This window comes from Saimiri boliviensis, chromosome 14 (genome assembly GCF_048565385.1).
Source record: "Saimiri boliviensis isolate mSaiBol1 chromosome 14, mSaiBol1.pri, whole genome shotgun sequence".
In the NCBI taxonomy this organism is placed as follows: domain Eukaryota; kingdom Metazoa; phylum Chordata; class Mammalia; order Primates; family Cebidae; genus Saimiri; species Saimiri boliviensis.
The window spans coordinates 1,643,594-1,667,503 of record NC_133462.1 but is presented as its reverse complement, the minus strand read 5'-3'; the positions used below and the strand labels follow the sequence as shown (position 1 = coordinate 1,667,503).

General features: G+C 43.6%; 1 protein-coding gene across 2 annotated transcripts; it reads left to right on the top strand.

Moving 5' to 3' along the window:
* The first annotated feature begins 2,027 nt into the window (after positions 1-2,027).
* Positions 2,028-23,697, top strand: LOC101033262 (uncharacterized). Of its 2 annotated transcripts, XM_003944021.3 has the most exons (4): positions 2,028-2,281; positions 5,245-5,371; positions 8,747-8,842; positions 13,197-23,697. In XM_003944021.3, exons 1-4 carry the CDS (start codon positions 2,252-2,254, stop codon positions 14,825-14,827), a joined length of 1,884 nt encoding a protein of 627 aa, XP_003944070.1. In that variant the 5' UTR covers positions 2,028-2,251; the 3' UTR covers positions 14,828-23,697. The 2 variants fall into 2 exon arrangements, with proteins under 2 accessions (XP_003944070.1, XP_074241958.1); XM_074385857.1 differs by lacking the exon at positions 5,245-5,371 and having other exon boundaries at positions 2,152-2,281.
* Positions 23,698-23,910: the final 213 nt, after the last annotated feature.

Below are 23,910 nucleotides of genomic sequence, written 5' to 3'. Positions count from 1 at the left end.
CACAAACATGAAGAAAGCTGGGCCAGGCAGTCCAGGAGTGTGAGGATGTCGGTCTCTCTGGCCCCGACCTGTTTCAGCATACTTTATTTTATTTGTTCACAAAGCACATAGCAGAGGGAGGGTGCAGTGACTTAGAACAGCCTGTGGTTATTATTCTCATACTTCAGTTCACATACTTCAACTAACAACTATCTTGCAGCAAGGTCAGTGAAAGCTGGTATCTCTCTAGGCTGTCTGCTCTACCCGGAGTTATACACATCCTCCTATGATGGTTTCACTTCTCTGGAGCTCACCCAAAGTTCACAACAGCTATGCTGCTGATCCCCCCAGAGGGGGTGGGCTACTCTGGCTTGCTACACATATGTACTGTCAAATCATTGAAAGCTGGATTTTATTCTTTAACCTTCATAGTCATGAGAAGAGAAAAAAGTCACCAATGGAGACTACTAAGGTTTTATATTATTATTATTAATTAATTAATTTATTTATTTATTTATTTATTTTTTGAGACAGCATCTTGCTCTGTCACCCAGGCTGGAGTGCAATGGTGCCATCTTGGCTCACTGCAACCTCCCCCTCCTGGGTTCAAGCAATTCTCCTGCCTCAGCCTCCCAAGTAGCTTGGATTACAGGCACACACCACCAAGCCCAGCTAATTTTTGTATTTTTATTAGATATGGGGTTTCACTATATTGGCCAGGCTAGTCTCAAACAGCTGACCTCAGGTGATCCACCTACCTCAGCCTCCCAAAGTGCTGGGATTACAGGTGTGAGCCATGGCACCCAGTCTGTATAAAGTAATTATTTAAGGATTATCATAATTCCTAACATGACTTTATTGCTTTCTTGTTTGCAACCAGTTAGTTCAGAGTTGTCAAAAGGCAAAAATCACAACAAATTTAGTTTTAGATACAATTGGCTTTAATGATTCATGAATTGGGGAAATTAGAGTTCCCAGTGGGCAGTGGCAGAACAGTGGGTTTTGTAAGGTGAGAAAAATGAAAGGGAACAATAGAATAAAAAGCTGATTAGTTAACAGGTTACTTTTTTCCTAAGGGTTAAAACAGAGGGACTTCCTAATTTCACTAGTTCAGACAGACTGAACTCTGCTTTTAGGAAAAACTGCTCTGTTTTGGGATCTGTCTGCTTCCTTAAAGCTTCAGTTTGATTAGATGACATTTAGTATGAGACTCCATTTTGGTTTGGTCGTGGGGCCTGCTATAGGAGCTCCAAAACAATGGCCTCCTGTGATTTTTGTTTAACGATGTTCACCTCTTTCCATTACTTTCTCCATCTATGCTCATTTGTGCTCCATCTATGCCTCCCAAAGCGCTGGGGTTACAGGCGTGAGCCGCCACACCTGGACTATTTGTTCTTTTGTGCCACTGAGGTCTTGCGCTGTCACCCAGGCCGGTCCCAAACTCCTGTCCTCAAGAGATCCTCCTGCCGCAGTCTCCTGTGTAGTTGGGACCACAGTTGTGCACCAGCACACTCCGCTTGTTTCATACTTATGTATATGTTTGGTACAGTCTCCCTATGTTGCTCAAGCTAGTCTTGAGCTCCTGGGCTCAAGCGATCTGACCCCTTTGCCTGCAACGCGCTGGGCCAGCGCGCCGCTCGGCGTCCTCCTTTGGTGACTCTGCCCACTGATCTGTACAAGAGGATTGGGACGGGAGCTAACACAAGGTGGAAGTCAGGGTCCGGAGCCTGGTCCAGAGTCTCTGTACCGGCCCTGACCCTGGCTCGATCTCCCCCGGCGAAGAATGGACGGTTTCCAGCTTGCCCCAGGCTTCCGAGTTGTGCCCCCGGGACAGAGGCAGGCGTCTTTTACGCCGAGGCCTAGCGGCTCAGGATGAGTCCCTTCTGCGAGTGTTTTGTGGAGGGAAAACTACATTAACCAGAAGGCATTGCCCGGTACGTGGCGGGCGCTGGAGCCAATAATGGTCCAGGACAAGCCGCGAAGCTTAGGGCGGGACTTCCGGCGTTTGGGTGGTGGCGTCATTTGAGCGCGACGGTTCCGTCCACGCCGGCTCTAGAGAGGGGGCGGTGGAACGCCGCCCCCTCCCGGGCGGCTCTGGGGAAATGAGCAGGTAGGAGGCAGACAGCGACCTCTGCGTCTCGGCGTGAACGGTGAGCCTCCCCGTCACGGGGTAGTGCGACTGTCAGCCAAGGTCACCGCGCCCTGCGCAGGGAAGGGGTGGGGCTCGGCCGAGCCCGCGGGACCCGCCCCGCCAGGGCTGCAGGGTCCCAGTATGGCGACGGCATTGACGGACCCGGCGCAGGTGAGTGGACTAGGTTTCGGCTTCGCTGCTTTTTTCCCAGTTCGGAGAAGCCCCCTGGGCAGGCTGGAAGCCAAGACAGTCACAGGATTCTCCTCTTTGTAGTTTTGTTTGTTTACGAAACGTGGAGCAGGCTCGTCACTTGGTTGTCTCCTGTCGTGGTGGTACCTGAGAGACTGAATGAATATTCAAGTGAACAGTAGCCAAACTATACATAGAAATAGGGCTATGACGTGCAATGTGTAGCAACCTTCCAGGGAAACCAGTCTCCTTTTCTGCAATAAACAACTCCGGTAGCCAGTCTGCCTTAAGTTCGTCTTGCAAGGAGCTAGATTACTCTCTGGTGACATTTCAGGAAACTAAACGATAACTTGTGGACAGTAGGCCCCAAATAGGACTGATTAATAACTGACTGTGCCCCTAATTTTTACCCCCGCTTCCAACAGAGGACCAAGAGCAGAGAAAGCCATACCTAGAGAAAGCCATACCTGCTCAGCCTAACCAATCACGTAATATGCCCCACTTCTAGTTAGCCCTTCTGTAGCTTTCCACCGCCAAAAGTGTCAGGCCACTGATAGGTGCTCAATAATCGGTTGAAGGATAGATGAAGTCCACCCCAGGGACTCCCATCACACACATAAGCCGAATTCTCAGCCATGGGCTGCCCAAGTCCCTACCCGGTCCGCTATGGCTGTCCACCTCTGTCCTTGTTTCTTCCCTTTCCTCCCTGGCTCAGCTCTTCAGACACACGAATCTGATCACCCAGAATTCTTTTTCATCCCTCAGCCTTCACCTTTACAGTTCATTCAGCTTCAGACACTGTCCTCAGATCTCTGCAAGACCCTTTGACATCTTGTTGGCTCTGCTCAAATGTCACTTCTTTGAAGAGGCCTTCCGTGGCAGTTCAGACTAAAAGTAGTCCCTTTCTCACCTGCCCTTGGTCTGGCGTTTTTGCATAGAGAATCTGGCAAAATTTTAGACAGCTACTGAGTTGAGGTCTTAAAGACTTTGTAGGGACAAAGAGCATAAATAATAACACAGAAACTGTAACGGCTTCATTAAGTCCTTGATGTGAACTGAGAGGTGGGCATTATTTATCATCTCATTTAATCCTGATCTCCTTAAAGTGACATTCTGTCCTCAACACTGCTTTACACAAGAAGAGGTCAAGACTCCAACCTGTTCAGTTTCCTGCCGAAAGTCACAGTAGTTAAGTAACAGAAACTCATATTTAGTATGTGGGCCACCAGAGCCTTTGTTTTTACAGACAGTTGGCTGAGAAGCCCTGTAGGTGAACTTTGCAGTTTTCCTCCAGCAAGTCACAGGGGCCATTGGAAGCAAAAGGCAGATAGTCAAGTAGAGAGGACTGTGTAGACCAAGGCAAAGTGTATTGGTTGTTTAAGGAGGTCCAAGAGGACTTGTGAGATTACCATGGTTTCCTCCATCCCCCACCAGCTGAGACGTGGCCTGGAAGAGCAAGATCCTGTGGTCTTTTGTTGGACATTCATCCTACCTCCACCCATAAGGTATTTTGGCCCATCATAAGCCCGGATTCTCATGACCACAGCTTGCGTTGTCCTCAGCCACTTGAGTTTCCTGGTCCTGAAGTTCACTGGCATTATGGATTCCTGCTGGCAGGACTCAAGGAGGCAAAAGGCTGATGGTTCATTATGCAGTCTCCCTGGGGTCCAGGGGAGAGAGTGAGCTGGTCCGGGCACTGCCACTCCTCAGGCATTTGGCACTCGTGAGTTTGGTGATGAGGGCTTTGCCCATGTCTTGGGAATATTTTCAGGAGCTGCTAAAACAGATTAAACAGCAAAAGTATGTAGAAATGCTTTACAACTTTGTGTCTTTGTTATCGTGGATTCACGTTGGTGATGGAGGATTGTTAGGGTCACAGTGTTAAACCCTGAAGCAGAGGGACCTGGGTTAAAATCCTGTGTCTGCTTATTGGATGTGAAACTCTGGCTGGGCCTGGTGCTCACACCTGAAGTCCCAGTGATGTGGGAGGCTGAGGCGAGAGGATCACTTGAGGCTAGGCGTTCGAGACCAGGCTGGGCAACATAGCAAGATCCCAGCTCCACCAAAAAAAAAAAAAAAAAGTTGGACACAGTGGCACGTGCCTATAGTCCCAGCTATTTGGGCTGAGGCAGAAAGATTGCTTGAGCCCAGGAGATTGAGGTTACAGTGAGCTCTGAGCATGCCATTGCTCTGCAGTCTGGGCAATAGAGTGAGACCCTGTCTCTTAAAACAACAACAACAACAACAACAACAAAAAATAACTGGGAGAATCTGTGGAGCTTCCTTAGCCTTAGGTCAGTGACTGTGACATGGAGGTGTTTGGTGGTGTTTAGAAATACTTCAGGGGCTGTGGGAGGATTAATAAAATCTTAAAGTCCATCAAGCGCTGAATAACTCATGTCTGTTACTGGGAAATGTGGGAATTCTGTATTGACTTGGAAATTGAAGCAGAAATGAATGAGGTGCCTAAGATCACAAAAACTGGCAAGTGTCAGTTTCAGTTTAAAACTTGAGAATTCTGACTTCAGGCTTGGGGACTTGTAGTTGCTTTAAAACAGAACATGAAGCCTTCAGCATGAGCTGGCCCAGTGAGGCTCAGGCAGTGTCGTTGTCAACATTATTGCTGTTATTATTTTCATCGTCATTATTTTCTCATTCCTTTGATGTTCTTGAACTGTAATTGTCTACATCTCTACATCTCACAGTCTACAAGTTATTGCCATTGTCTGCTGTCATTCTCTGATAGCTCCTGTATAGAAGGCCTTTCTCTTTTACATTACAGGAATCTGTCCAAAGCAGTGTCCACCTTCCTCCTTCAGCCTGGTACAAAGTTAGGCCCTCAGGAGGTCCTCAGTGAGTTGGGCCTTGATCTTGCAGCACCTTTGCCAGCAAAGCACATATGACAGTCCCAGGGCAAACTCTACTCCCTCTATTTGACATTTCAGGTGTCTGTGACCTTTGATGATGTGGCTGTGACTTTCACCCAGGAGGAGTGGGGGCAGCTGGACCTAGCTCAGCGGACCCTGTACCAGGAGGTGATGCTGGAAAACTGTGGGCTCCTGGTGTCTCTGGGTAAGGCCTTCCCTCTCCACCATGCAGGGGACCTGCCACCTCCTTCATTCCATCCTCTGACTCCACGCCTAACGGGTCAAGAAGGCCTCTCGAACCTGCTTTGCCTCCTTCCCACGCTCCAGTCATTTTCTAACTCACCTCTTGCTGTATAGTCTCCCTGTATCTCTTTGGGCAACAGGTAGAGTACTCTTTGGCTCCCAGCCAAAGGAGGTGTTGGAAGGAAACAGGGTGTTTTGCAGACCCCAACGGTAGGCTTTCCACCTGTGTGTTACGAGGGGCTGGTGTAGGAACTGAGAACCGCCACAGTAATGTCCTGGCTTCTCTGTCTGCTTAAGTCTCTGTCTACTCTGTATGGTTCTTTTCTACCTCAGCGACTTCAAGGGAAGAATAGCCACCCAAGGCTTTATGCTTTGTGATCTCTCCTTCCCCTTCAGATTTCTTGTCTGTTTCTCTGGCGTCGATGAGGCGTGCTTCAGGCAGCAGGTGCTGCTCTACCTCCAGCTCGGACTTCCCTCCATCTCTCAGCCACCGCCCAGCATAGACGGCCTCTGTCTGCAGGTCTTTTTTTGAGTTCCAGAGCAGGATCTGGCTGGGTGTGCCTGGTTGCTCATGTATCTGCTCCACAGCCCAGTTAGTGGTGTCAGGGGCAGTGGGATATTTTCCGAGAAGGGTTGGGTCAGGCAGGTCCCCAGGAGACATTTACCTTCAGTACCACCAGATATTATTCTAAACAACCCTTCAATCACCGTCACGTCTTCTGATTCTAAAGTTACTCTGCTGCAGCCTTGCTGGGCTTCATGCTATTTCCACAAGTGCCCACCCATCTTAGGCCATCGTATTTGCTGTTCTCTTTGATGAGTGTTCTCAGGGTAATGCAGCATTTCACATGGCTGCTCCTTTTCAGCACCATTGGTGCCTCCTCACCCAGCTGTTCCCTGACCACTAAATCTCAGGGAGGCCCCTTTCTCACCATAGTCTCTTACCTTTACCTTGTTCATGTCTTTCTAAGCTAGTGGTTCTCAAGCAGGGACGATGTTGATCTTCAGTGGATGCTAGGGTACGTGTGGAGACATTTTGGTCGTTAAAGTGGAATGATGACGTTGGCATCTAGTGGGTGGAGACCTGGAATGCTGCTAAACATCCTTATGATGCGCAGGACAGATCCTTTCACCTCCTCTTCCCCACCATTTCCCAAACAGAGCATTATCTGGACCTAAACGTCAGTTGTGCTAAGGTTGAGAAACTATTTTTCGGAGAGTGCTTGGACAGACACTTTTATGAGCTGGTACTGAGAGACACCCCGAGGAAGTCGTTCTTTTATTTCTTTTCTTGCCTCCTTAGCATTTGAGGAGAAGTCTGGTTTAGTGCCAAGTCTTAACATCCTGCAAACTGTTGGTAATTTCCCCTTTTCTGCAGAGGGAGCAGCCTTAGGCTCACAGCCCTGAACAAGCAGCATGAGCTCACAGGGACCGAACAACATTGTTTGTTTGTTTGTTTGTTTTGAGACAGAGTCTCGCTGTTGCCTAGGCTGGAGTGCAGTGGTGCAGTCTTGGTTCACTGCAACCTCTGCCTCCTGGGTTCAAGTGATTCTCCTGCCTTAGCCTCCTGAGTAGCTGGGATTACAGGTGTGCACCACCAAGCCTGGCTAATTTTTATATTTTTAATAGAGATGGGGTTTCACCATGTTGGCCAGACTGGTCTCGAACTCCTGACCTCAGGTGGTCCGCCCACCTCGGCCTCTCAAGGTGCTGTGATTACAGGCACGAGCCACAACACTCAGCCTTCTTTTGTAAAATATTGATGAAAGTAGGTACTACTCGTTATTTCTTTATATTAGAGACAGGGTCTCACCCTGTCACCCAGGCTGAAGTACAGTGGTGCAAGATCATAGCTCACTGTGATCCTCAGACCCTCTCCAGTAGCTGGGACTACAGATGTGAGCCACTGTCCTGCTCTATGAAGTTTCTGTAAATATCCTCGTGTAATCATATCATAGTAGGATGTTCAGTTTTCAAATATTTTAATGGTTCATGAAATGCTGGGTCTAGAGTCACTGAACCGGCCCCTCGCTCTGGTGGCTGGTCCCTCAGGATGAACCCTCCAGCTCATATCTCTGCCTCAGCACCACCCTCTACCGGCCGCTCTGGTGCTCGTGGTTTCCTCCTTAGTGTGGTGCTTGGGAGACCAAGGTTTGGAGCTAGAACTCTGGTGTCCAGCCCCAGCTGTGTTCTTTAAAAACTGTGGTTTTGGGCAAGTTACTGAACTTGTCTGTGCCTCAGTGTTCAGATGGTTCAAATGAGGACTTACCGTATTCGCATCCCAAGGCTATTGTCAGGGTCAAGGGTTATTACATGAAAAGGGCTCAGAACAGCACCTGGGAGACCAGGCTGTGTGCAGGGAGCCATTGCAATCTCTGTTGCCACCAGTACTGTTACGGTCATCTCATCACGATTATTGTCGTCAGCATCCTGGACCTGGCACTTTCTGGGCAGCGTTGTGGAGCTTTGTGGTTAAACAGCACAGACAGAGATGGCAGGAGCAGGTCCTTACTGACTCAGCCATTCACCAGTTCTGTGCTCTTCTGCAAATCACTTTACCTCCTGAGGCTGGGTTTCTTTGTCAACAAAATAGTGTTGATTATGATATGGACTTCCTAGGAATACTGTGAGGGAATCCTCAACCAGAATCCTCATTTAATGGCTGAGCACCGTGGCTCATGCCTGTAATCCTAGCACTCTGGGAGGCTGAGGTGGGCGGATCACCTGAGATCAAGAGTTCAAGACCTGTCTGGCCAACACAGTGAAACCTCATTTCTACTAAAAATACAAAACAAATTAGCCAGGCGTGGTGGTGCACTCCTGTAGTTCTAGCTACTTGGGAGGCTGAGTGAGCTGAGATCATGCCACTGCACTCCAGCCTAGAAGACAGACTCATTGAGTCTGTGGTTTAGAGAAAGAACATTATAAAACCTTGCTTAGGATGTTTTTTAAGAAAAAAAACTTAGATCAATGAAGACACATACCTTGAGTGAAAATAATCAATATTTAATATTTAAAGTATATCACTTTTCTCTAAGGTATTCCATAAATATTGTTCACTTTTGAAATGATATAATGCATTTAAATGCTTGACATAGTCCCCTGGACATGGTTATAGCCTATAAGTACTTGTTTTTGAATTACTATCAGGAGTAGAGATTCCATGGCAGCATGACATGGCCTGCTCTTGGTTTCTAGGTCACATGCCAGCTTTTTGTTCCCATGCACAGGAGCAGATTCCTTCTAAGATCTGGTCCCCATCCTGAAGTCCCAGACTAGATTGTAGGTCTGTATTTCCTTTCACCAGCATCCATGTATCCACTTTCTCCATAAACAGGGTGTCCTGTTCCCAGACCTGAGCTGATCTACCACCTAGAGCATGGGCAGGAGCCCTGGACCAGGAAGGAAGACCTCTCCCAAGGCACCCGTCCAGGTAGGAGCCAAGATCTGGGCAAGTGGGAATCCCAGCAGGTTTGAGACTGTGAGGAGGCCACTGGCCCTGGGATCTCTTGGGATGCTTCTCACTGTGGCTTCTCTAAGGGTTTGGGAGCCTTGGAGCCCTTTGACCTGTTGTTTCTCTGTTCTCACAGCCCTATCACACTTGTCACCACTCCTGGGGAGAAGTGAGGTGTATGAACTGAGATTGGTCCTGGGGCTTCAACCTTGTGGGCCTGAAACCTGGTTTCCCAGTCACCTACTCTGTGACCCTAGTGAAGTTTGTACATGAGCTTGGCTAAGTTAACACCAGCTGCTATATCCAACAAATTCCAAAATTTAAATGGTTCACATATAAAAATTATTTTTCACTCATACTGAGGTCTGTGTGGGTCAGCAGGGAATTCTCTACCACACAGTTATTCAGGACTCAGGGCCCTTATGTCATTAACCTGTTGCTTTCAGGATGTCCTGACATCCTCTTGCTGGTAGAGAATTAAGGGATTAAGGGAAGTCACACCCACTTCCATAAGTACCATCTCCCCCCATATTTCATGCATAGGAACTGGGCATTTGGCTGTACTTGGGCTCGTGAGTCTAGGAATTGTGGCTGAGCTGCCTGTCCAAAGAGAAGAGCAGATGGTTTGGTGAGCACCTACTCAGTCCACTATATTCAGTCTGTTCCTGAAAAATGCTATTAGAAATTATTTTTATTTAAAAAAGAAAAAAATATTGTTATGCCATTGGGCAGTTTGAAGATATAGTTATTTGATACATTAATGCATAAAGCTTTATAGCTTATGATAGTAAGCGACTCGTCACAATGTCATTATTAACCCTAAAGAGTGATGCTGTGTCACATTTTCTTCTGAACTCTGGGGAATAGGGTCTTTCTTACTCTCCCAGTTTCTCTTTCCAGTTATATTCTGCCTACCAGCCTTTCCCATCTTCTCCTTCCACCCGTCCCCTGAGTGTCAGTCAGACACTAAGAAGCAGTCCTTTTTCCATGTCTTCCTATATCTTCTGTTTTCCAAACCCCTCAGGGTGACAGATGACACCTGTCCCACATTCAGGCTGCAGGGGACACTGGGGTCGTCTGTCAGGTGTGTGGATTGGTGCCACTGCAGAGCCATGGCCTCTGCCTGCAGAGGTCCCTGGAGCTGCTCATCCAGTCCGTGAATGTCTGTGCACTCCCTTTTTAGCCTTTCAGAGTCTGTTCCAGATCATTCCCTCCTCAGTGCCGCATCTCCACGTGAAAATTTGAAAAGCACAAAACTCAACATGCCTAAGATGGAACCCATGACCATGCTCATTCCTGCCACCTCCCAAATTTCAGTGAATGGTTCTGCCATCCAGGCAGATTAGGGGACTGGACCCAGCCTCAGACCCTCTACCTCCTACATGAGTCCCTGCATCCAGCCATCTCTAGATCCTTTTGATTTCACATTATACATGTCTCCTGAATTCATCCCTCTACCACCTCCATCAGACCTATCCTTCCGTTCGTTTTTTTCTTTCAAATGGAGTTTCACTCTTGTTGCCCAGACTGGAGTGCAGTGGCACAATCTTGGCTCACCAGAACTTCCACCTCCCAGGTTCAAGCAGTTCTTCTGCCTCAGCCTCCCGAGTAGCTGGGATTACAGACATGTGCCACTGTGCCCAGCTAATTTTGTGTTTTTAGTAGAGAAGGGGTTTCTCCATATTGGCCAGGCTGGTCATGAACTCCTGACCTCAGGTGATCTGCCTGCCTTGGTCTTACAAAGTGCTGGGATTACAGGCATGAGCCACCACACCTGCCCTCCTTGTGTTCTTATTCTAAGTTCTTACCATCTTTTTTCTAGGGGATGTTAACAGATTTCCAAAACTTAATATTTGTATCTGCTTTATGCCTCTGGTCAGCTCTTTTTCCTGCATGGGTACTCCTGCATTCAGACCTCGTTCCAGACAATTAATACTTCCCCATCCACCAGTGTCTCAGCATATGACTGCTGATGATGTATCAGCGGGTTTTCATGTTGACAGTGTCATCTACTTACATTGCTTAACGAGCAACCCTTACACATTCATTTCAACCTCTCCTATCAGTAGCTTTTCTTTTCCCATGGTGGAAGAGGTCTTGCCCTTGGCCACGGTCAGTTTTTTCAAGAGTTTACATCACACCTTCTCATGGACATGTTTTCTTCACTTATATTCTGCCTGTTTTGTAACTTTATCCTTTCTGTACTCAACATAAAAATATGCTCAACTTCCTTACCCTTTAAGAAAATAAAACAACTAAATGTTCATGGTTCACAGTGTATTCCTATATTCATTCACTATCTGAGTATTTAATTGTTTACATGTTTTTATCCTCCATAATCAGTGATGCTGTGGACATTCATATATGTTGTTCATCCTTCACATTGTAGGGGTACATTTTTAATGTTTCTGGAGTGAAATAATTAGATTATGGACTATGCAAATGTTCTAGTTTGCAAGATCATTCCCATTGTTTTCTAAAGGACCTATATCAAAAAATTTCTCTCAGGAATTTTTAGACATTTCCATTGATCCGTATCCTATCTAGTACTTGAAACTATAAGGCCCCTCAGTGTTTGCTGATCAAGTGGATCTGTTGTGCTCTTTGATTTGCATTTTCCTCATTGGTAAGGTGGTTTAGTGTCTCATATGATTCTTAGCCAATCTGTATTTTCTTCTGTGAGATGTTATTTGATGATAAATACCTATTTTTCAATTAACTTGTTTGGCTTTCTCTTTTTGCTTTGATTTTTATACATTCTGCCTACCTATCTTTTCTCAGTTATATTTGCTGCAGGTATATTTGTCTAGTTTTTAATTTTGTCCTTCCACTCTCTTTAAAGTATCCTTTGTTCACTAGAGTTTATAGTTTCTTACATACTGTAGTCTAATTTATGGTTTATTTACCTGATTATTTTGTGCCTTGTGGAAAAAAATGTTGCCCTACCCAATATCAAAAAGGTATTCTTGTTTACTTTATCGTAGGGTGTAAAACTTGCCATTTGGCATTTACGTCTTTGTCAGTCCGAAGTTTGTTTTCAGTATGGAATGTGGTAGAATACAATATTTCCATTCCTCGTATGGGTAGCCAATTTTTCTAGCTCTGTTTCCTTAGTAGTCTCTCCTCACTGAGGTGCTATGCCTCCTCGCCATCTACCAAAGCTCCAGCTGTGTGTAAGTAGATTTCTGAACTCTCTTTTTCTTCATTCCCAGTTTGCATTATGTCTATGACAGTACCACGTTGCCTTATGAGCCCTTTCCTGGGAGTGGCACTGCTCTTCACAGCTGTCACCTAGTCAGAATCTTGGGAATCAGTTCCCCTCTGCCTCATCTTTCCCCTAGCCTCTCATCAACACCATCCACTCGTGTGCTATAGCTCCTTTGTATATTCTGTCTCCTAAGGCTGCAGTGTCTTTCCCACTTTGTCTTGTCACCAGTAGGACTTACTTCATTGGGTACCTTCTATTGGAAAACTGTCTTGATGTTTTTCCCAGGATTAGCCAAACTCAAGATTGAGGACACAGTCCCCTGGGACTTTCCAGTCTACCCAAATCCTCTAACTCCAACTGCAAATTCAGGGATTTCCTGAAACCACCCTCAGGTTTCGTAACTTGCTAAAAAGACTCATAAAATTTTCTAAAACCTATTATGCTCACAGTAATGTTTATTACAAAGCCTACAAATTAGAAGAGACACAGGATGTGGAGCTGGCTGAAGATGTTCCAAACACAAAGTTTCCTCAGTGACATGTTACCCACCCAGCAATGATGTGTGAAAATATGTGCACAGAGCATTACGAACCCCCGAGGCCCACTGAAGCTCTGGTTTTTAGAGTTTGTTGAGCTTTATTACGTACACACAGTTTATCAAATAATTGCCCACGTGACATTGCCCACGTTGTCATGTGGAGTTTCCAACCTTCATTCCTTTTCCAGAGTTCAGCTGGTATCTTGTGGCTCAGAGGCCTAACCTGCTACTCACTGGTTGGTCTTTCTGGTGCCACCAGACGTCAGCCAGAATCATCTATTTAGGATAAACTGTTTAGGAACCCATAATGAGTTACCTTTATATGATTATTCAGTCTCGAATTGAGGTGATAGCTCCACTCTAGTCCCTGCTCCCTCACCTGATCTCTCTGCTTGTTCTCTTTTTCAAAGAGTCAGAAATCCAAGGAAAAGAGAAGAAACAAATTATGTATCTGGGGTTCAATATGGCAAAATACAACAGACATAAAGGCACCATTGATAACTTCATTTTCTTTACTGAAGTGGTGATTTTGTTTCTTCTCTTTTTACATTACTAACAGGCCCTCCCGTGTGTTGGATTTCTTTCAGGTGACAAAGCAAAACCCAAGAACACAGAACCTACCACTTGCAAGCTAGCCTTGTCTGGAGGAGTCTCGCTCTGGGGCCAACTAAGACAAGGAACTTCAGGAGACTTCCAGTTGGGGCAACCCAAGGATCAGGATGGGTTTTCAGAAATGCAGGGAGAACACTTGCGACCAGGCATAGATTCCCAAAAGGAGACACTTCCTGGAAAAATGAGCCCCAAACATGATGGTTTAGGGACAGCTGATAGTGTGTGTTCAAGGATTATACAGGATCAAGTCTCCTTAGGAGATGATGTCCATGACTGTGACTCACATGGATCAGGTAAAAATCCAGTTATTCAGGAAGAGGAAAATATTTTTAAATGCAATGAATGTGAAAAAGTATTTAACAAGAAACGCCTGCTTGCTCGGCATGAGAGGATTCACTCTGGAGTAAAGCCCTATGAATGCACAGAGTGTGGAAAAACCTTTAGCAAGAGTACATACCTCCTGCAACACCACATGGTCCACACTGGGGAGAAGCCCTATAAGTGCATGGAATGTGGGAAGGCTTTTAACCGCAAGTCACACCTTACTCAGCACCAGCGGATTCACAGTGGAGAGAAGCCTTACAAGTGCAGTGAATGCGGAAAGGCCTTCACCCACCGCTCCACTTTTGTCTTGCATAACAGGAGCCACACTGGAGAAAAACCCTTTGTGTGCAAAGAGTGTGGCAAAGCCTTTCGAGATAGGCCGGGTTTCATTCGACACTACATCATCCACAGTGGTGAGAATCCCTACGAGTGCTTCGAATGTGGCAAGGTCTTCAAACACAGGTCATACCTCATGTGGCACCAGCAGACTCATACTGGGGAGAAGCCCTACGAGTGCAGTGAATGTGGGAAGGCCTTCTGTGAGAGCGCGGCCCTCATTCACCACTATGTCATCCACACTGGGGAGAAGCCCTTTGAGTGCCTGGAGTGTGGGAAGGCTTTCAACCACCGATCATACCTCAAGAGGCACCAGCGGATTCACACTGGGGAGAAGCCTTACGTGTGCAGTGAATGTGGAAAGGCCTTCACCCACTGCTCTACCTTTATCTTGCATAAAAGGGCCCACACTGGAGAAAAACCTTTTGAGTGCAAAGAATGTGGAAAAGCCTTTAGCAATAGGGCAGACCTCATTCGACATTTCAGCATCCACACTGGAGAGAAGCCCTATGAGTGCACGGAGTGTGGGAAGGCCTTCAACCGCAGGTCAGGCCTCACGAGGCACCAGCGGATTCATAGTGGAGAGAAGCCCTATGAATGCATCGAGTGTGGGAAAACATTTTGCTGGAGCACAAACCTCATTCGACACTCCATCATCCACACTGGAGAGAAACCGTATGAGTGCAGTGAATGTGGAAAGGCCTTCAGTCGCAGCTCATCCCTGACTCAGCATCAAAGGATGCATACTGGGAGAAATCCTATAAGTGTGACAGATGTGGGAAGACCTTTCACAAGTGGGCAGACCTCAGTCAACATCGAAGAACTTTTATTGGGGAAAAACTTTTTGAATGTCACCACTGAGGAAAATCTTTTGCAAGAGGAAGCATCTTACATGGCTTCTGATCAACCATACCAAAGAGAAACCCCACAAGTGTCTTCACTGTGAGAAAACCTGTTGCAGAATATTATGTGTCACCTAAGGAGACATATTAGAAAATCACACAGCTTAGAGCCTTATTCTCCATCTGAATTCGTCCTGGAAAAACACCCAGTGGTTATTATGCACTTAGGAAAACCTTTAGCTCCATCTTTCTCATTAGTTTACAGTGCAGTGTTATCTCAGGAATTTTTATAAAAAGAGGTGACATAGAAAAGAAAATGAAATGCAAACACTGCTTCTTTTATACTGTTGTCTTGTATGTACATTTCTGTCCAATGTCAGGAAAGTAAGGGAAGGTCTGGGAACATAATGTCTTTGTTCTACCACATTGTCTCTTGGGAAGCACTTGTTTATATGAGAGATGTGAAGGCTTGAGTTATGAAATACTTTTATATTTAACGATAAAAGGAAACATGAATGTGCACATTTTATTGCACCAGTTAAGACTGTTTAGGTCTTTGATTTTTAAAATCCTTTTTTAATGGAATTTGAACACTAACACTCAGAATTTTTCTTGATTCCTATCTTTTGGTTCACTTGATTGCTGTAGCTGTATGGTAAATCTCAAAATTGGGTAATGTGATTTCTTTCTTACTATTTTTATTTAAATTTCATTTAGCATTCCTAATTTCTTTGGCTTTCCATATATACTTTAGGATTGGTTTTTCTGTTTTTTAAATATTCTTGCTTCGATTTTGATAGAAATTGAGTTAAATCTGTAGATCGATAATGTTGGCAATTGGCATCTTTATTAGCCTTTTGATTCATGAACATGGCATATCTTTTCATTTATTTAAATACTCTTTGATATATTTCATTACTGTTTTATAGTTCACACAGTATAGCTCCTGTACATTTTAAATAAGATTTATAGCTTCATAGTTTTTTGAGTGATTGCCAATGGCATTGATATTCAAAGTTTCAATTTCACATGATACTGGCTAGTATATGGAAACATAATTATTTTTTCAGTGTTATTTTACTGTATTGCAACCTTCCTAAACTCATTGTTTCTTGTCATTTGTTTTAGGAGAATCCTTAGGATTTTTTTTTTTTTTTGAGACGGAGTTTCGTCCTTGTTACCCAGGCTGGAGTGCAATGGCACGATCTCGGCTCACCGCAACCTCCGCCTCCTGGGTTCAGGCAATTCTCCTGCCTCAGCCTCCTGAGTAGCTGGGATTACAGGCACGTGCCACCATGCCCAGCTAATTTTTTGTATTTTTAGTAGAGACGGGGTTTCACCATGTTGACCAGGTTGGTCTCGATCTCTCGACCTTGTGATCCACCCGCCTCGGCCTCCCAAAGTGCTGGGATTACAGGCTTGAGCCACTGCGCCCGACCTAATTCTTAGGATTTTTTTTTTTTTTTTTTTTTTTTTTTTTTGAGACAGAGTTTCGCTCTTGTTGCCCAGGCTGGAGTGCAATGGCGCGATCTCGGCTCACCGCAACCTCCGCCCCCTGGGTTCAGGCAATTCTCCTGCCTCAGCCTCCTGAGTAGCTGGGATTACAGGCACATGCCACCATGCCCAGCTAATTTTTTGTATTTTTAGTAGAGACGGGGTTTCACCATGTTGACCAGGTTGGTCTCGATCTCTCGACCTTGTGATCCACCCGCCTCGGCCTCCCAAAGTGCTGGGATTACAGGCTTGAGCCACCGCGCCCGGCCTAATTCTTAGGATTTTTTTTTTTTTTTTTTTTTTTGAGATGGAGTTTCGCTCTTGTTACCCAGGCTGGAGTGCAATGGCGCGATCTCGGCTCACCGCAACCTCCACCTCCTGGGTTCAGGCAATTCTCCTGCCTCAGCCTCCTGAGTAGCTGGGATTACAGGCACACGCCACCATGCCCAGCTAATTTTTAGTATTTTTAGTAGAGACGGGGTTTCACCATGTTGACCAGGATGGTCTCGATCTCTCGACCTTGTGATCCACCCGCCTCGGCCTCCCAAAGTGCTGGGATTACAGGCTTGAGCCACCGCGCCTGGTAGTCCTTAGGATTTTAAACACAGAAATGTCATTTGCAATTTGGGACAGTTTTTTTTCTTTCTTCGCATCTGTATACCTTTTATTTGCTTTTCTCATGTTATTGGACTAGGTAGGCTTTCCAGTGTGACGTTGAATATGAAGAGTGGCAAGTCATCCATGCCTTGTTCCTGATATTAGGGGGGAAATGTTCAGTTTCTCTATTTTTTTTTTTCCTACCCAAATCAAAGGGACAGTTTCCTATTAGTATGATGTTGAAAGTTTCTTCCAAAGAGTTTCCCTGTTGAGTTTAGAAAGTTTCCCTCTATTCCTAATTTGCTGGGATTTTTTTGTTATTAAGAAGTGTCCAATTTGTCATATGCTTTTTCTCCATCAATTGATTCAATTGTATGCTGTTACTTCTATAGTCAGTTGATATGATGCATTACATCGATTGAGTTTTGAGTATTGAACCAGCCTCGTGTCCTTGTGATAAGCCGTACTTGGTCGTGGAGTATAATTTTGTATATATACCATGCTACAGTATTTCATTTGCTAGTATTTTGTTGAGGAAGTTTTCCTCTAATTTCATGAGTGATAATGATAAATGTTATTTGGTTTTGATGTCTAGATGGTAAATAGCCTCCCAACATGAATTGGAAGGAATTCTCTTCTGTTTTTTTGGAAGATAGTATGTAGAATCAGTGTTATTTGTTCCTTTAATGTTCGATAGCATTCTCCAGTGACCAAGTGGGACCTGGAGATTTACTTTTAGATGCTTTTTAATTATGTATTTATTTTATTTAATAGCTATAGAACTATTCAGAGTATTTCATATTGAATGAATTTTTATAGATATTTCTTAGGGAATTGTTCATTTTATGTAAACTTTCTAATTTGTAGCGTTCTTTTAAATATTACCTTTTATCCTTTTGATGGCAGCAGGATCTGTACTTATGTTCTTTGTTGTATTCTTGATATTGGAAATGTGTCACTTATCATTGTCAGTCTTTGTAGACATACGTCAGTTTCACTGATCATTTCAAAGAAACAGCACTTTATATCTCTGGTTTTTCTCCACTCTCTGTTCTTAATTTCACTGATACCTGCTCTGATCTGTATTGTGTCCTTTCTTCTACTTGGCTTTGATTGTATTCGACTCAGTGGTTTCCTGAGGTGGATGTTTAGGTCACTGGTTTAAGGCTTTTTTCTTTTCTAATATAAGCTTTAAGTTCTATACATTTTTCTTACACTGCTGTTAGTTTGATCCAACAAGTTTTAATATGTTTTTGATTATCTTACTCAGTTCTAAGTTTTCCTGATTCCTTTTGAGACATCTTCTCTTAACCCATGAATTATTTAGAAGTATATTGTTTAATAGTGTTTGGAGTATTCCATGCTATTTATTTGTTATTGATAATCTAATTTGTTTTACATTTGATGTTACTGTTTAAATTTGTTGACTTTTTTCCTTATGACCCAGGATATAGGCTGTCTTGTTTTACATAGCTGCTTGAAAAAAATGTGGGTTCTGCTGTCGCTGGGTAAAGTTTCTATAAATGTTTGTATGATCCTGTTAGTTTGTGGTGTTATTTAGGTCTCCCACATCCTTGCTGATTTTCTGTATAGTATTTCTGTCAATTGCTGAGAGAGGGATGTTGAAGTCCTGAACTATAACTGTGGAATTATCTATTCCTCCTTGAAGTTCTATCAGTTTTTGCTCCACGTGATTTAAAGCTCTGTTGTTTGGTACATACACATGTAGGTTTGCTTGGTATTCTTGGTATATTGACCCTTGTATAATTACGCAGTGTCCTTGATTGCTCCTGATAATACTCTTATCATTTCTTTATCTAATACTTATATGGTCACTCTTACATTTTTGGTTAATGATTGCATTATTTATACTTTTTTAAACCTTATCTATATCACTATATTTGTAAGTTTCTTGTGAAGAGCATATATTCAGGTTGTGATTTTATATCCAGTTTTTTTGTTTTTCTTTTTGTTTCGTTTTTTGAGACAGAGTCTTGCTTTGTGGTCCTGGTTGGAGTATAGTGGCGCAGTCTGCAACCTCCGCCTCCCAGGTTCAGGCGATTCTCCTGCCTCCGCCTCCCGAGTAGCTGGGACTACAGGTGCCCGCCACCACACGCAGCTAATTTTTGTATTTTAAGTAAAGAGGAGGTCTCACCATGTTGACTAGGCTGATCTTGAACTCCTGACCTCAGGTGATCTGCCTGCCTCAGCCTCCCAGAGTGCTGGGATTACAGGTCTGAGTCACTCTGCCTGACCCCAGTTTGCATACTTCTGTCTTTTATTGGTGTATTTGGACCATTTAAGTTTACAATAATTATGTTAGTGTTATGTCTGCTATTTTATGATTTTGTGTGTGTGTGTTTCCTGTTGTTTTTTTCCTTCGGTTTTTTTGGTTTTTGTTTTTTTTTTTTTTTAGTCTTCCATTTTTTTTAGAATTCCATTTGGTATATTTGTAGTGTTTTAAATACATTTCTTTGTATTAATTTTTTAGTGGTTGCTTTGGGTAGTCCACTGTACATATGTAACATAATCACAGTTAATGGTATGAAAAGTTTAGCACTTAGATGTATAGAAACCTTACTTCCATTGGTCCCTTTACCTTGCCTGTTAATATAATTGTCTAAAGTAGTTCCTCTTCAAAATTGAGCACCATGTTTGAAAATGTAATTTTTGCTTCAACTGTCAAATATATCTTACAAAAGTCACAGGGAGTATTGCTTGTTGATCTCTTTACCCATTCCATTATTCTTCCTTCTTGAAATTGTAAACCACCTTCTATTAACATTTTCTGTTTGGTGAACTTGTAGCCTTTTTTTCTAGGCTCTGTCTGCTGGTGACAGGTGTTCTTTGGTTTCCTTTCTCTAAAAGGGTCTTTATGTTCCCTTCATTCCTGAGGGATATTTTTGTGGGATATAGGATTTAAGATCTGCAGTTCTTTTAGTATTTGAGAAACACGTTTGTTCCTTCTGTCCACTGTGGTTTCAGATGAGAAATCTGTTCCCATTTGAACCATTGGTCCCTAGTTCGTAAGCGTGTCATTTTTATCAACCTACGTTCAAAGAGGGATTTTTTGTTTGTTTTGTTTTTTGTAGTGTTCACAAGTTTGGTTATGAGTTGTGTGACATGGAATTTTTTTGAGTTTTTCCTCAGCTTTTTGATATGTAGGTTTATGCCTTTTGCCAAATTTGGGAATTTTTAACCATTATTTCTTTAAATATTTTTTCACCCCTACTCTTTCTCCTCACTGGAACTCCAGTGATTTGTTACTGTCTTACAGGTCTCTTGTGCTTTCATTTTTACCCCCTTTTTCTGGTCTATTTTTCCCCTTTTTCATGTTGGTTAATTTCTTTTGACTTTTTTTCAGCTCACTGATTCTTTTTTCTGCCATATGTAGTCTACTGTTGAGCTTGTCCAGTGAGTTTTCATGTTGGGTTTTGTATTTTTCAGTTGTTTAATTTCTCTTTGGTTCTTTTGTACATCTTTTATTTCTTTGCTTAGTTTTTAATACTCAAGGACTCAGAAAACAGACAAAACTGAGTTCCAAAGTCATGCTTTTCTGGTGGTTTGTCTCAATATTTGAATAGAAATCGTAAATTATTTGGAGGAGTAGAAGTCCTGTAGTCTTTTATACTGGCTCCTTAAATATTTCTGTTAACAGATCTTATAACTGAGGGTGATCTGCATATCATTCAGAGTTGTGTATTCCAGGGGAAGGTTGTATGTAAAGTTCTCCAGCTCTGTAAGCCTCATTATATCCTCAGTGGAGAAGGGATCATTCTTCTTCTAAGATTGCTTGAACCCTTTGTTATTAGACCCACATACTCCTCCCCAACCAAACTTGTCTAGATTCTCTGTTTTTCTTTCTTTTTCTTTTTTTTTTTCTTTTGAGACGGAGTTTTCGTTCTTGTTACCCAGGCTGGAGTGCAATGGCGCGATCTCGGCTCACCGCAACCTCCGCCTCCTGGGTTCAGGCAATTCTCCTGCCTCAGCCTCCTGAGTAGCTGGGATTACAGGCACGTGCCACCATGCCCAGCTAATTTTTTGTATTTTTAGTAGAGACGGGGTTTCACCATGTTGACCAGGATGGTCTCGATCTCTCGACCTCGTGATCCACCCGCCTCAGCCTCCCAAAGTGCTGGGATTACAGGCTTGAGCCACCGTGCCCGGCTTTTTTTTTTTTTTTTTTTTTTAAAAAAAGGGGTTTCACCATGTTGGTCTCGCTGGTCTTGAACTCCCGACCTCAGGTCATCTGCCTGTGTTGGCCTCCAAAGTGCTTGGATTACAGGTGTGAGCCACCACACCTGGCCTGATCCTCTGTTTTTCATACTCTGTTGTTTAGTCTTCTCCTTATTAACCAACTTTTTCCCCATAATCTATAGCTTTCATATTTCAAGCCTCATTTCCAAACTATTTCATCCTTCCTTGCCTGTCAAGCTCTGCTTATTCCTTCTTCTTCTCACACACATGCCCTGAGTAACTATTCTGTGCACTACCTGTCCCCACCCCTTTACATTTTCTTTTACTCCCCAGATACTACTAAATGGCAACTTCCACCACTGTTGCCTGACTTAAGCAGGTCTCACAAAAGTCCCTTTTGACCCCCTCTTCCTCCCCCGGCTCTCTTTTTGGACCTCTCTACTGCTAAATCTCTGACTTGAAGGTCCTTTCCTGGGCTCTGTGAATTCCTTTCGTTTTCCTTAGGGTCTATGTCTGTCTTCCGTCTGTAAAACAGCTTTACTTCCCACCATCTGTCGTGATCCTTGCTGTTGTCTAACTTGTCATTCACCCTATGAGTGAGTTAATTTGCGCTGAAGACACTTTACTCTCAATGATCTACACAGTTTCCCCAAATCCATGTCTCCAGGTTGGATGTTTCTTGTGTCATTACCCACTGGTCATCATTCCACACCTTTTCTGTATTTGTACTCACTGAGCCTATATGCATGTATCATGTGGCCATGACCTTGGCCATGGAGATGCACCCGTAATCATCGTAAGAGAACAAAAGCTACAGTATTACTGTGTATCAGACGTTGTTTTGAATGTTTTACATGCATCAGCTCTTTTAACCTTTATGACAGCTCCATGTGGTGCACAGTGTTATTTTCTCCCTTTAACAAATGAAAAAACTGAGGTACAGAAGGATTAAGGAATTTGTCAAAGGTTTCACAATTATGAAATTTGGGTTTGGAGACTGGAAGCCACTACACTGCTTTCAGAATCCCTGTCCTTACCTCTTTATTGCTTCTCATAAGGCGGGTTTTTGTTTCCTGGTCACCATTTATTTTTACTAAAATGGGTCAAACTGTGCTCATTTATTTATAATATATTCTCATTTGATAGTACATCTTGTCCATTCTTTGAATTAAAGGAGATAAACCAAACTCACTCTTTAATGCCTGTATAAGCTGTTGTGACTGCAGAAAAGACAGAGAATATCTGGGTTTGAGGAAATGTGGGAGGGGTGGGGAGAAGGAGTCGAGAAGGGCCAAGGCATGCACGTGGTTCCACGTGGTTTGAGATGCCTGAAGAACATCAGCTAGTCCCCCTAATTTCTGTCTTGTTACCCAAACCAGACACATTGTGGCCATTTCTTTTTTCTTTATCATCCCCACATTCAACCACTGCCCCATTCCCTTTTGTTCCTTAGTAGACCCTCAATATATATGTGTGTTTTGGTGAACGGCCATACACAGCAGAGTATTTTTATTATTATAATTTTTAGTTTCCCACAAAGCTGTGCATATCGGTGGCACCATATATGGCATACCTTGACCTCAAAGAGAAACTACATGGGCTTTGATGGACCTATGTACACAATCTTAAAACTCAGAATGAATGACTGCTGGAGCCCTCAAGACCCCTTCTAGATTTGATGATTTGCTAGAAAGACTCACAGGACTCAGCATTTTGTCATACTCAATGGCTGTATTTACCACACTGAAAGAATCCAAAGCAAACTCAGTAAAAGGAAAAGGCTCAAACTGAAGTCCAGAAGAAACCAGGCACAATCTTCGAGGATCTTATCTCAATATAAATCACACAGGATGTGCTTAATTGAAGCTCCATCTGGGACTTAGAACAACATGTGTGATGATGTGTTCCAGAAAGTCTTATTGGGCACCCATTGCTCAGAGTTAGTATTGGACTCATTTTCTAGCACATACCATAATTCTAGACCTCCAGAAGAATAGGAGGTGTTCAGCATAAGCCACATTGTTTACACAGACAATTTAGGCACATGGAGCTACTTCTCATTACTGGGAACAATGGGAAACCTCCGAAAACCTAAAGTCCCAGACTGCAGCCAAGGGTGAACCTTGCAAGATCAAACAATAGCAGTCTCTGGCCTGTTGTGTTGTCTCTTTTTCACAGTAACTGAAGTGGAAAAATGCTGAGTTAGCTTACATTTCTGTAACATTAAGCAAATAAAAATTATTATAACAAAAACTATAGCTTTGAAATGAAGGCTTACATACCTGTAAACCATTGTAACCAAGAAAAAAAAAAATCAATCACAGTGAAAATACTTAACAAACTAGCCACGATTTAATTCACTGATGACGGGGAACAGGAAGTCTTGTGAGAAAGGATCTTGCCTCCGCCTAGTATCTTTCATAGATACGCTTCAAGTGGTTTGACTTGCAAATAAACCTTTGTTGGCTTTTATTTCAGCAAAAAAAAAAAAAAAAAAAAAAGTGTGATGGGTAGGTAAATGCTGTGTTCTTTCAGTAGCACATATGTCAGTTTCTCATCTACTCTTTGTTCTTGCTATCTCTGTTACTCTGGCCACAACAGAGATAGTTGAAGAATATGGAGTCCATAATAATTCCTGTATCATTAGATGTGGATAATTTGAGATTAAAGAATATGTTGTTCCAGGCTTAGTCACTTTTGTGGATCTGTCTGTGGGTTTCGCTTGGAGGAAGTGGGAGCAGCTGGCGCCAGCTGAGAGGGCCCTTACAGAGACATGGTGCTAGAGACCTTGAGGAATCTGGTCTCTTGTATGTGTACCTCCTCTTTGTACTCAAACTCTGGCCCGCAGCCAGCTTTCCATTGTGGGAAGCTGAGGAGGCTCCACAATGCTCAGTGATGT